At 39.1% G+C, this 14,804-nt stretch overlaps 2 protein-coding genes across 9 annotated transcripts in view; one reads left to right on the top strand and one right to left on the bottom strand.

The window, feature by feature from the left end:
• Positions 1-2,328, bottom strand: part of map1b (microtubule-associated protein 1B) — an 18,436-nt gene extending 16,108 nt beyond the window's left edge. The window contains exons 1-2 of the mRNA XM_025062558.1: positions 1,649-2,328; positions 84-185 (exon numbers count right to left, since the gene is read on the bottom strand). Coding sequence (XP_024918326.1) covers positions 84-185; positions 1,649-1,832 — 286 coding nt within the window. The 5' untranslated portion in view covers positions 1,833-2,328. The remainder of the gene's footprint in view (positions 1-83; positions 186-1,648) is intronic.
• Positions 1-14,804, top strand: part of dab2ipb (DAB2 interacting protein b) — a 791,247-nt gene that overhangs the window by 561,216 nt on the left and 215,227 nt on the right. The gene's annotated exons all lie outside the window — the stretch shown is intronic.

Below are 14,804 nucleotides of genomic sequence, written 5' to 3'. Positions count from 1 at the left end.
CCAGACTTTGTTTAAGGTGGAACAAAGAGCTGCCAAATTCATTGAATAATTAATCACTGTAATCATTGGAATTTTCCATTTACCTCTGACATCTGCAGAGAAGCGAGCCGAGTGCCTGGAGACGAACAGTTTAAGCTCCTGGTCCAGGTTGCAGTCGATGAGGTTGGTGTCCCATGAACGGATTCCTGCAGGGTCAAAGATGTGAATTAAATATGAGCAGGAGAATGGAAGCATCAGTTAAGAAAAAAAAAAAGAAAAACACTTGTGCACACACATACATACACAAAACCCAGCTGAGTCATGATGGCATCCCTCTCATCACCTATTGAAGGCACAGTGCAGAACGAGGGGAAAATATGAAAGAGAAAATGCCTTGAAAAGGAGATTTTTTTTTATTTGAATAAACGCCACATTTTAGGTTAACTTTGTTTTCCTTTACCAACTTTACTGTAGGAATACTAGGCACAGAAAAACAAAATATAATGAAAACAATCTAAAAAGAAATCTGTCTTTAATTCGACAAAAAGTCTTTGTTTTCAGCAGCAGTAATGGATGTTGTCGCAAAAAATATGTTATAATTAATGTTATTGTTTGATGATAAGCTTAAAAGAAAGTATATTATAATGCTTTATTTATTTTAATTTATTTTCAGCAGTAATGGATGTTGTCGCAAAAAAAATGATATAATTAATGTTATTGTGTGATGATAAGCTTAATTAAGTATATTATATTGCTTTATTTATTTTAATTTATTTAAGTGTCAGTCGAAAAAGCAGTTTCTTTTACACCCACGCTGTAACTGCGCAACATGAAAAGAAACAATACAGCCAGTCCAGTCCAGTCCATCGAAGTCCAGTCCAGAGAGCCAGACCTGCTCAACATCAGCTGACTGTAGACCGCTTCAAAAACGCCCTTCTACTTTTTTCCCTGCTTGAATATCGGTCCTTGTGGCTTTCCGTAGGGACCGCAGTGCGGACAGAGCCACGCCCACCTGCCGGTGTGGGATGAGAGAAGTGGATGCGGGATGACGAAGCTGCTGCTGATGGAGACAGGCGTGTTACCACAGAATGGACTGTGGATTATTTATTACTGTTCCTTTTTAATAAACATTACAGTAGAACAGTAGTAGAACAGTAGTACAGAGAAGCACAAGTGTTTGTTTTGTTTTTTTCCTGACAACCAATCGATGCTAATGACGGTTCACTGCTAAAACAAAAGCCTGAGTCACCACACGTTGTTCTGCGTTGGAGAAACGCAGTTGCAGTTGCATCATCTGATTTGATCTGCTAAATCACCAACGTCAGCTATAGGAGAATGTGTCCCACGAGTGTTGGTGACAACAGTCGGGCCTTACGTTGTGATAACACGACATAAACAACCATAGTATCTTAGAAAGTCACGGCTGGAAAACCTGTGGATGAAGTGATATTACAGGGAGGGGCTGCTCTCTTGTCCCATCAATAACAACATATTTTTTTATTTTATCTGGCGAGTAAACAGGCCGGGCTTCATGTATCAATTTAAGGAGTAAGTTGATGAGCTAAAGCTAAAGAATGAGTTCAGCATCACAGTTGAAGTTGTGGATGTTTAGTTCACAGCCTGGTGGGCTACACCCCCGCCCTCCTTTCACCTATACCCCGGTCTTTACCTTTTTCTATGTCCGCAATGGCACACTTGAGGTGATCCTCCGTGATGATCTCACCGATCACCACCAGTAGGTAAAATTTGTTGTCGTTAAAGTGCGGCTGGGGGCCGGTGGATGTGGGAGACGTTCCGGTGCTGCTCTGACCACCCAGAACCTCCATGTTCGCAGACTGTACCAAGGTGGCCATCCTGTCCTCTGCTCCTTTCTCCTCTTCTCTTCAATGTTCTCCTCTCCCTGTCAGTGATTGCAGTAATACAGCAGCAACAGCAGTACTCCTCCTCCGCCTCCTCCCTTTATTCACTGCACTGCTCCGGCGAGATCTCCAGACACCAGAGGAGCCCTGATAGGAGTGGCTCTAGCTCTTTATACCAGCAGACATTGTGTCATATTCAGGAATAGAGGAGAGGAGAGGGCACCGGTTCTACCCCCACCCCACTCTTTTTTTTTCGCAAACTCACTCCACATCTGATGTCATCCACAACGAATCAAACGCCCCCGGAAGTCACCGAGATGACATGCACTGTTTATATTCATTAGTCACTTAAGACGTTCATACACAAAGAAATCCTGTACAGCTAGGGCTAAACTGTAAACAAACACTGGAGTTTAACACCAGAGGAACAAGAACAGCTATTTACTGTCTTGGTGTCTGTGTAGCCCATTCCACCCAAGTGTGGCCCACATGGACTTGCGGGCTTTGTTATCATATAACTTCAGTAACAAAAAGTAAATCTACAGACAGACGTGAGTTCCTCCGTAGCTAAGCTTAATAAAACATTAGCCTAGCACATGTTTACAATGGAAACAGGAAGATTGCTGGTCTGCACATAATAAATGACAAGAAAAGGTTATTGTGGGCTATACTTGTCTGAGCGTTTTGTAACAGATACAGAAATGTTACTGATATTTATAGTTTTATGGAAACAACAGGGTTTATGCTAGTGCATAATTCAAACAACAATTCATCTCTACAGTCAGCTTTATTGTTGTTGTACAAGTACAGTGTCTCTACAGTCAGCTTTATTGTTGTTGTTGTACAAGTACATTAAAAATGTTGTGTAGATTTGCTTTTTCAAAACACTGTCAGTAAATCAACCCCATATATATATTGGATAAAAATGCTAATAATAAAACAAGAGTATTGGGAAACATGAGAGGGTATATTCAATTTCCACATATATAAAAAGGACAAAGACGATCTTAAATCTATATGGGTCAGTGGATGAAGTGTCCGTTAAAGAGACAGTTAACCCAATTCTGCGACAGGAAAACAAGATTCCTCCTGAGATTCCGACACTGCACAGAACATACAGTACAAACCTACAGAACTGTACAACAGGATCGGACCAGCCAATCTGTGATTTATTTTACTGTAAGGCGGGCACACTAGCCACACCTGCCACGGTGTGGCCTCTTAACACACTTAGTTACAGACTAGGTAAAAAAAAAAACTCTTCAATAAAATGTGGATAAAGTTTGTGGGTGATTTAAGTTTGTACACAAAGATGCTGAGGAATACAATCTATTTTTTGATTGAAGTAATAAAAGCATTAGCTGCAATATACAGTTGGTTTTTAATCAATATCTATAACAGAATGGAAAGATGGGTTTTAAGGTGGAGGCATTTATCAGCAAAGAGATGCTGATGTGTATAAACAGTACACGCATTTCAGCCTTGATTGACTAAAGAGGCGTTTACAGGACAGTCTAAAGTACGACAACTGAATATGTATTACTGTATGTAGTCAGATGGATTAAAGGAATTAAACTCTTTGATCAAAGGTGCTCAAGTTATTACAGGAAAGGGAGAGGTTTGGATCTCAAAGAACACCATCCTCACTGTGAAACACTTCAATATTAATAAATTGCTGATACAGATCAAGTGCAAATGTTTACTAACTACAAGTCCAAACTGAAATCATGCAAAATAATCCAACAGGAAACACAGTCTTAACTCACCAGACACAGGCAGGCTGCAACAGAGACAAAGAAGAAAAACAAAAACAAAAACAACAACAACAACAACAACAACAACAGAAACCACAACATGAACAAAGGACCAACAGGAACCATATGATGACCCAATGAGGACATAGTGAGGCAGAGAGGTTTATATACCCAGGTTACCAGGTGAGGCTGATGGACAGAGTCACATGACACAGGTGAGGGTGATTGAACTAATGAACGCAGCAGAGACAGACAGAAGAGATGGACAATAAATCAGGAAGAGCTGAAGAAATGTCTCAACAAAGACTCGTCTGGAGACTTACAGTAGTGGAAGAAACCTCAAACCAATGTATTTATTTTACCAAAACAAATAAACAAACAAACAAGGAAATAGTAGTGGGAGTGTCTAGAGACCATTGTTGTATTATTATTATTATTATTATTATTATTATTATTATTATTATTATTATAGGCCTTTACCAGTACCTAAATGGTACTATTTAATAAAGACAAAAGAAAAACTGAAATACTACTACTATTCTAGTATAACTATGGCAACAATCATCAATAAAATAATTTTTAGTAAATTTTTTAAAATAAATATATAAGTAATAAATATATATATTAATAATAATATATTTATAATATCTTATTATACTAACTATTATCATTATATAATTTTAGTTTTTATTATTTATCAGGCCATATACACACTTGCATTATGTTACAGTATTATTGACCAATTCTCTCTCAGACCAAGGACATAAAAATGCTCAGTTTTCCCAAGATAAAAACAAAGCCTGTAGGAGAACTGAAAACCTGAGCTGCTGCTGCTGAGAAAATGAACCACACAGATTCAACCTGATGGATAAAAGTACACGGGCAGGTAAAAGCACGCACAAGCTCAAAAGCTGACCTTCATACTGCAGCGCCGGTGGAATTGATGTGATTCAGTGTCACTGATGGGGTCACAGCAGGTGTGTGACTATCAGAAACTGGAGTCCACACAGCAGCTCCACAGAAGGAATAGTTCACAGTCTTTGTTGCCTGGTGGGCTGGGATTGGTCATTTTTATCAACAGAGATGGGAGGTCATATCAAAGATTCATCACACACAGCTGGGAAAACATGAAAAATACAACGGGCTGCAGCCAAAAGGCTCAGCACACGAGGGTGGAATGTATGAAATAGATAGAAATATAGATGGATAGATAGATGGATGGATGGATGGATGGATGGATGGCTGGATGGATAGATAGATGACTGTGTGACTAAAATGTGGTGTTAAAATTATGTTCTAAAATAATTAAAACATTTAATAGGTACATTTTGAAAGGCCATATTTATAGTGTTGTTTTTTAAAAGAAGTTTATGTATTTTAAAGTACTACACTGTACTACACCCTTTACAGCCAAGAGCTGGCAAATAAAATTGAGTCTAATGTTCATTATGGCAATGGAGGTTACTCGATTGCTACAGTATTTTATGCAATTATATTCTATTAGCTCTATTTCATTCATACGTTTTTCACTTCAGTGCTTTGGTAATTTGTCAACCTAACTGCACAGGTTATTGCTCTCAGACGTGGAAAATGTTCTAAAATTAAACTTTTTCATAGCCGTACATTTGTACTTGGCAGGGCCAGACATTTATACTCAGGAATGTGGACGTTTTATATTGACCGTAGACTGTTATATATTAAACTCAGATCTAATTTTGTATTTTATGATATTTATGCTCCTGCTTGGTTTTATATATATTTTTATTAAAGACTCCCATCAAAATATTTCCAATAATTTAGCAAAGTTTTATGGTAACATTAAAATGATAAATGTGAGTGTGTCTCAGTCTCCACAAATCAAATATAATGGTGCCCTGTACCTGTGTACATAACAGCCTCATAATAGAGTGGACGAGTTTATGTTGATGACTTGTTTCCATGGAGAAAGTCACGGGCTCTGACTTGGCATGAAGCTCTAATTAGGACCGTACTACTGCAGTACTGCTCAGGGGCGCAGGGATACGAGAGTAAAACACTATTTCACTGTTGGCACACCAGAGTTATCGTAAAAACCAGGACCATGTGTTTGAAACTTTTCATCTTGAAAAGGCTCCACGTCCAGTCCACCATATTTATATCTTAGAGTTATGAGTCGTCCGATCACAGCAGACAAAGAGACCTGCTTTTGTTCTCCGGTAGAGAAAAAATTCAAAAATGATGTGATCAGTTGTTAACTGACGAGAGGTTCTACCTTCTAGCGTTATGACGTGGAGAGAAGAGAGACTTTTGTTCATCAGCTACTGCTCAACACAGGAGTCTGAAACTCCAGTGATCTGGGGGGTCACAGAGGCCAACGACATCTCTCTGAGGGTCACATCACTGATCAATATCCAATACAAAAAACAAAAACAAAAAAATTAGGGTCACATCACTGATCAATATCCAATAAAAAAAACAAAAAAAATTAGATTTTCGATCAATATCCAATACAAAAAACAAAAAAAAAATTGATTTTTGAAAAAATGACTTGTTTAATTGAAATACTGTAATGTACAGTATATATGACTAAAAAAACATTTTTTTAATAATTGAAAATAAACTTTAAAACATATTTTGTGCAACCTCTTGTTTGCTTTTGGTCAGAGGCATTTTTTTTAAAATACGATTCTTCCACAAAAAATAATTTTCTAGATGGGACTGGTCGACCCCAAAAGCCCCCCTTTCTTTCACTCCCCTCAATGGAGACACATTCAAAACAAAATAAATAAAATGTTTTACTATTATTATTAATATCCCTGCGCCTTTCAAAGTGGTTCGTCCCCCAGTTTGGGAACCACTATTCTAATCAGTAACCTAGGGTTGCCTACACATTTTTGGCTCAACATCCAATATTCGAAAGACCAGACAAAAGTGATCCAGTTACATTGAAAACCTTAAAGGTAGGTAAGTGTATTTACTCATAAAAACTGAACATACTTTATACATATGTCGGGGTACTGATTAAAGGCATGTGACTCCATGACATAATATGATTCAATTCTCTCAGTATGTGTTCACTATGACACTGTAGAATTACTGGTAGATCCTGACTGACTTATGTGTCAGTCATCCCTGATATAAGGTATGGACTCAGACCAGTCTACATCACTGACATGGAGTCAACACATCATCCTGCAGAGGGACAGAAGGAGCTCAGCCATAACTAAGTGTCACGGTGGAGTCCATTACCTTGATCCTGGCCCTTCATCTCCCTGGTACTCCATTTCTCTGGGTCACTGTACATCCTGTTGAGCTGACAACATCATTCCAGCATGTGTGTGTGTGTGTTCAGCTGTACAGGGAAGCAGATGAGAACAGAGGCAGGCAATTCAATCAAAGGTCAAAGTTCAAAAGTACACACAGCACAGATTGTACCCTGACATTTCATACATGGAGTACATACGAAGTTTTCAACGACATCAAAGCTGAGCTATAGCTTTCAAAGTCAGACCTGAAATGTTTTTTATTTCCAATTATTTGAAAATGTCAGACACTGTGTGTGTGTGTGTGTGTATTACTATATTAGTGAGGACGTGTTTTGAAAAGTACTTTATTTTTGGGGAACCTTTGTATTTGTGGGGAGATTTTTCAGGTCCCTCTGAATCAGACTTTTTTTTTTAGTTTTTTTTTAGTTTGGAGCTAGGATTAGAACTGACATCAGATTAGAGTTAGTGTAAGGATTAAGATTAGGCATACTTGTTGTAGTTAAGATTGGGGCAAGTGGCCAGGAAATTTATAACTTCTATGTTAAGTGCTCACAAAAAACAAAACAAAAAACAAGTGCATGTGTGTGTGTGTGTGTGAATGAACCGGTCGACCTCTGTTGTGTAACTGTTTTGTGGCTGTTGGGTCCAGAACTCAGCTGCATGGATGAGAGACAGGTCAACCAGAGGCCCTGATCGACTTCAAACCACTGCTGGTTCATCCACTGCACTTAAAATATGTGAGTGCACTATTGTAAAAATGCTTATTTTGATGTCAGTGCTATTGTATTTTTGGGATTGTGCGGAATGTTTTCGCTGTCAATTTAAGATAAAACTTGTCCAATAATCCTGCATGTCTTCGGACAGACCAGCGATTGAACCAGTTAAATGATGGTAAAGAACACAGTACAATCTTTTGGTTGTGAAGCTACAGCTGCGAGGATTATTTATATTTTTCTCCAAGTACCTGCTCATCGTTGCTTGCCACGTACTCTAAACTCACTCCAGACGTACTGAAGAGTTGTGCTGTTTATGTCTATCACTACCGATGTGTCATTAGTGCAGTAAATATAAATGAAGACATACTTTAAGTCTGTCGTTTTTACTTCAGATGTACACCGATTGATGAAACACTTGTCAAACCAACTTTGTACCCATGTAGTAAAACCATGTGGGCCCCATATTTAAATGCTGGCTGGCACAGAGTCCTCCCCTCTCCTCCCACTCCTCCCCTCCATAACCTGTTTGCATTTTACTGAGTAATCTCCTGCTGTGTCCGAGAAAGAAAATGTTCCGTGTCAGTGGACGGTGCCAGGTTGGAATGCATTTTTTGGTTAAAATCCCAGAAAGCATTATCACCCTGATGTCAGGAGTTTCACATCCAAAGATTAAAATGTGCATTAGGTGCTAAAGAGAAAGGTAAAAAATACATACACATAATGTGACACAGCAGAGACAGGACATTATGTTTTAGGACTTTATCTGTTTTTAATATATACGAGCCGGGAAGACGACAAGGCCCAGGGCCAACAGCTTGGCAATGGTTAGACTGATAGCTCCCTCTTGTGGCCCTGACTGTAACATCGGCTGATGTGCTGTGGAGTTTTCTACCAGTGTGAATGTGTTGAAGTCAGATTGAACACATTCAGAACGAACCTTCGTGAAAAATACTACAATGTCTGATGCAATACAGTGAGTTCAAAGTACGTAGTATAAGAACGTGTATAAAAAGAGGTGAATAATTAAATATACTTTTATTTTCACTGTATACATTTTAAAATTTTGCTGATGCAAATATTTTTATATTTTATTTAACTAAACTACCAGGATTTGATAGATGTAGTGAACTGTTTTTGATATAAAAGGAAATGAAGGATACATTTAAGATATTTGATTTACATATTATTACCCAGAATATATATTTATTATTATTATTATTATTATACAGAGCTTAAAATCTCTACAGAGAAACTCAGAGTGAGACCATTATCTGTTGTTTTCAGATCCTTAGATGATTTAAAATAAGATGAAACTTTGGAGTTTTGATGAAAAGTGTAAGTAAACAATTCTAGAACCAGTTATATTTAACTGCAACTAATAATATCATGTACGCAGGTATTTATATCTCTGTGTACATTCTCCCATGGAGTTGTGACATAAACATTTTAATTTCCAGTAACTCTTTCTTTTAACTTCACCACTAGTTTGCCTTGAGCCCGTTTGTTTAAAGAACGCGGAGACAGTACACACAGTACACAAAGTACAAACAGTTACTACATGGTACTCCTCTTCTACTTTCATCGTCTGCCAAATGCGCGTCAGCTTTTTCCATTGGGGAGCGATTAAAGGGAGGATCAGTAAATAAAGTGCAACCAGTGAGTGGAGCTGTGGTACCATAAGGTGGAAGAGTGACACCTGCAGATGTAAACCACTGTTATCCTCCGCGGCTGTGAGGCTATTCATCCAAATGCTAACAGCTGCTGCAGTATTTACATGTAGTCACATGGCTGCTCGTCAGCCAAATACTTGGCATTTGTTGTTTCGCTTGAGTGGCTTAGTAGACCAGAAGTCTTTGTTAGGCACATTTTGGACCCGAAAATCTAGCTTCTACCACTTAATCCTTTCCAGCAACGTGGGTGGTCTGGAGCCAATCCCAGCTAAGGGGACTGGGCAGGGTACACTCTGGACAACCCAGCAGTCCATTACTGAACCACATATAGATAAAAACAACTTACCGTCACCGTTAAAAATGTTTCCAAAGCATTGAAGTATAAATGAAATAGAGCTAATATAATATAATTGCATTAAATACTGTAGCAATCAAGTAACCGTCATTGCCATTATGACTATTAGACTGAATTTTATTTGCTAGCTCTTGGCTGTAAAGGTTGTAGTACAGTGTAGTACTTAAAGGATTCCTGTATGTGTTCGTACTGTTGGGGGGAACCACAGTAGCTGAAGAAAACCCAACCACACAGGGTGAACATACAAACTCCGCACAGAAAGACCAGACTTGTAACAGTAGCCTTGGAGCTAAAGCGCTAACCATTTCCGCCAATGTCCGACCCAGAGAAATGTAAATTATCCCGGTTTACTCACACTTAACCGGAGTTTGTGGTTTCATTAAAAAACAAAATGACAAACAAAACAGTCCAGATGGAGGAATGGACAAAATAAAAGAAGTTTGTTTGTGTCTGAATACTGCACGTACAACAACCAATAGAGCAAATTCTTCTTCTGTTTATCTAATTTGGACTGTCAGTATTGACTTTTCGATCGTGATCTACACTTCGAGAAATACTACTTTAATAAAAAACACTGAAATATCAGAAAATATTTCTGGACTCCTGGTTAAAGGATGCTTAATATCACACAGGCTGTATTATTGTATCTGCTCCAGGACATGAAAGGGCACCAGAGGTTCCAACTGCAACATTCCACTAAAAGAGAAATCAAATGTATTCAATACCACGTTTTTGTTATATTTATGGCTTTAATTTTAGTTTAGGAAAAACACACAGTGCTCGTTAATAAAAGTCTGAAAATGACGTCGATCTTTTCACTGAGTATATGGTTCTGAAAATACGTACGTTTTTCACTGATTGTCGGAGTAAGTTACACATTTAGCGCTGACGACTTTTATTGTGAGTACGAGCGTGTAGCCTCGACGTCAGGCATTTTATTGTGAGTACGAGCGTGTAGCCTCGAAAGTAGTCACAGAGTCACGAAAGTAGTGACAGAGGCATTAGAGTTACATTATGTTACATTAAGTTCACTGTCATTGGTGAGGAAAACTTGGCACCTGCAGCGCCAGCGCCCCCTATTACTGCCGTGTCACAGTGAGCTGCACTCGCTGGCGGAGACAACTGTACTCAGTGATTAAAGCACAATCAGAGACAACACCGAACTACAACCGGACACAGGCTGTTCTCAGTTTATTTCACGGCAGAACACGGAGTCCCGTCATACATAAAACACACTGATGCCGTGAGACAACACTGAAATGAAATGAAATGAAAAAAACTTCACTTTAATTTAACTGTACGTGAAGGTCTTGAAAATGTATTGGATTTTGTTCAAAGGTCTCAAATTTGTTTGGAAATATTTTACATTTTCTCCACCACCTATGTCACTGACCTACGCTAACACAGTGATTACTTCATAATCCTGGTCATAAATACATCAAAAGAGTCTGACCTTCACCTGGGAGCCATAATGAAGGGGAAAAAATTCCCACAAAACAACACAAAGGAAAGAAAGTGAATGTAGCTCAGTCCATTGTCTGATGTATTCTTCCGCTCAGTTCGCCAACTACTTCCTGGTACACAACAAACACAATAAGTGTTTCGTGTGATGCATGCACATGTGTACACATACACATACTAGGACGGCTGTAAGGCTGGCTTTCAATGTTAGTGGTCTTAGAAGGTATTACAGGTCTTCAATTGAAGTTAAACAGATCTTATATCAGTCAGGGTAAAAGAGCAATGTTTGAATATATGTTTTGATTTTTTGAAAAATTTCAACTCGTGGCAAACGAAGCACTTCCAAAGGTAAAGGCCTAAAACCAATGATCCATGTTTTCTAGAAGAACGTGGGAATATTGACCACAGCTACTATTCTGTTGGGGGAAAAAAACCAACAACAACAAAGGCATCCTTCTTCCACCTTTTCCTCTGGTCAGCCCTGGTCGTTCTCAAACCCCCCCTTTTTTTAAATGAGGAAACATGCTGTCCTGTGCTGATTGGAGCAGAGGAAACTCTCTCATGTCCAAAACTCGCTGTTCTCTTCTGAGTGGGTCTGTGTTCTGGTTCATCTCAGTTTAAAGGTCCTGATAACTTCTTATCTGACTNGGATGACTGATCTCAGTCCAGAGCTGCTGCACAAATCACACACCCACACACATACACAGTGTTTTTGGTGAGCACTTCACAGAGACCTAATTCATTCCTTAACCCAGTGTTTCCCAACCTTTGTTGACCCAATGGAAATGTTTCACAATTGAAAAATTTGGTGGCGCACCAGCCAACAAAAATGTCCCAAAAGTTCAGTGTATGAAATGAAATATAATGATTTTTGAAGTTGAAGCTGGGCCTGTTTAGTTAAACACAACACTGATGTACTCACAGGAATTGAAGAAAGACACACAGAGTGTCTGCAACAACTCTGAGACTCTTTTTAAAAAAAAGAAATTTATAGCAATCTGCTGCCACCTAGTGGAAGAGTAATTGATTGTTCTACATTGCAGTGTCCCAGAGACAAAAGGTACACATTTTTGCAGTAAATAAATAATAGTTTTCAGACCAATTAAATGAAATTAGATCGTTTTCCATGGTACACCTGATGATCTTTCGTGACATTAATGTGACCTTCACAAACATACAATTCATTCTCACTCTTACCTTAACTTCAAAGTAAACGCTGAACCTCAAACATCCTTTCACAAAGTCGGTACCTGAAAAACGTCCTCATAAGGAAGAACGTTTACCCTCGAATACAATATTTATTTCCCATTAAAATGTCCCCTTAAGTATAGCGACCAAAAAAACATAACCCCCCCCCCCCCCACACACACACACACTCATAACCATAATCGAAACAACATGTTAACTTCCGATCGTTGCCTGATCCAGTTGCTTTATTTGACATGGCACTGCTGTTAGCAATGGAACCTTTAGCAGCCAAAGGATTTCAATGTGTTTGTGTCAGCTATTTAAACACTCTCATTACAAAATGAAGCAATTTGATCTCACTTTAATGAGCCAGTTAAAGTTACGGCCTTGGAAACACATTCTCAAGTTCATATAATGTATGCAGTTCCTACTTGGGTTCCTTTTCGGTCTCCTCGTTATACACTGACAATAAGAATTTCTGTAGAGCCAACCATCACAAGGAACTGTTGACAGTAGAAGGGTTATGAAGAGGGCGTGGGTAACGACCTGTGTAAATGGAATAAATAAAGACATGTGACAGAGGCAGTCATGCAGTGTCAGGGTGGATATTGACCTTGACCCAACACTGACACATGACTCATGTTTTCTTAGGCTTGCATGATATTTTTTTTTTTATTAAATAATAAAAATTGATGGATTGATTAAAGCTGTAAACTCTGCTCTGGAGCATCTCTTTCAGTATTTCATCTCATCAGTTTCTCCTCATTTACACTTCATAATCTGTCAGAAATAATCTGCGGGTGTCCGCTCGTGCTCCCTGGTCGGGTCAGTGGCCAAGGGAATGATTTCAGAGAAGTCTTCTGAAATGACTGAACTGCTGAATAACGTCACAAGTGAATGACCAAGTACCAGCAGCTTTCCAAGAACATCCCCACGGAGCTTCCACATGATCACATTATCTTCCCTTATCTCCCTGTTCATCTACTGTGAACTGAGAGCATGTGACGTTGTGACGTTCTGTGTTTACAGTTGGGTTGTTGGGTTAACAGAACCAAGTTAGTGAGTTTAAAAAAAAAAACCTTTTCTATTCGTGTCACGAGAGCCTAAACACATATATTGTAAGGGAATTGGACAGGAAAGCTGTGAAATGATAGGCAAGAGAGGTGAAAGTATAACCACTAGGGGGCGGCTAATGAAGTCAAAAAAATAATTTTGAGTCGTGGGATTTGAGAAATAAATGTGCAAATTAATTAATTATTTACCATCATTAAACGCAGTTTTACAAAACAGTAATATATGACACAATAAAGAAAGATAATGAATTATTATAAAAAATACAAAAAGTAAGTCGATATAACTTTCCTCTGGGCTCACAGTTTACAACCCCCTACAAAAACATGATTCAATTACCATAGCTTAGAAATGTGAGTGTAAAGGATCTCCAACTGTAGATCAGTGACCCCGTGATGAACTAATGACCTTTTTAAGGTGGAGCCTGTCTTTCACCTGGTGATGATCTGCTCAGGTTCCCTCTGCAAGCCTTAACAAGAAAGGCAGAAGATGCTATTTCACACACATGCTATTTTAATAATTGATGCTATCAAATCATTGACAGGTACGTTGTAAATAATTGTTTTGAGGATTAGGGAAAGTGCGGGTTGAACTAGTCTTCCGTGTAACCACTGGACAATGTCCAGTTTCTCAAACCCCTGACTCTGGACCAGTAACAGGACGCAGGTCTTTTTTCTGGGTCTCCCTTCTTCATCAGCAGAGACAACTGGCCACATGCAACGGCACATTGAAAAGAAGGGAAACTTTCAAAGAAGCATGTAAACACACACATGTGGCAGTACTAAATATTGTTTCAGAGATAGAGAAATGACTCCGGGTCATCATCGCTGATTTATTTTCTGCAGATGAAACCCAACTCAACAATCAGCCTTTTTTCCCCCTTAGTAACTCTGCTAACTGTAACTTTAATGTCGCACAGATCTCTGGATTTCTTCTCTGCAGGAGAATTCTGAAACATCCTTGCCTGGAAGGCGCCGGGACTGTGTGTGTGTGTGTGTGTGTGTGTTTTTTCATACACTTCTCACTTCTTTTTTCAAAGAACGACAAGAGATTTCAATGAAACTTTCACCGCTGGTGTATGTGGTGAACACTACCACTGTTTTGGTGTATTCTGTTCAGACATGCAGACAGTATACTGCATGGTAGATGTGTCTTTTTTTGTCCAACATATGCAGTGAGATAATGCAGCTGACTCCTGTTCCGTCATTCCAGGGGCATTACACATGGCAGAACCCAGCAGCTCTTGACATCTGCACAGATGGAATTAAATGATCTAACCATTTCAAGGAGGAATCCCATACAGATTCTCACTCCTCTGTGTGAGTCCATCACCACCAGTGCCCACAAAGACACTCACCCCTTACACCCCCGTGGAATTGGGGAGGCATTAAATGTCCTCACATTCTCTGGGAAAGCACTTGAGTCCATCAGATTCACACTAATTATTTTTGTCTGGATTCCCTGGTGGGCAGTGGGGGGGGGGGGGGGGGGGGCGCGCGTGTGGGC

This window comes from Cynoglossus semilaevis, chromosome 14 (genome assembly GCF_000523025.1).
Source record: "Cynoglossus semilaevis isolate Cse_v1.0 chromosome 14, Cse_v1.0, whole genome shotgun sequence".
NCBI lineage: Eukaryota > Metazoa > Chordata > Actinopteri > Pleuronectiformes > Cynoglossidae > Cynoglossus > Cynoglossus semilaevis.
The sequence above is the reverse complement of the archived record's forward strand: the minus strand, read 5'-3'. Positions and strand labels throughout refer to the sequence as shown.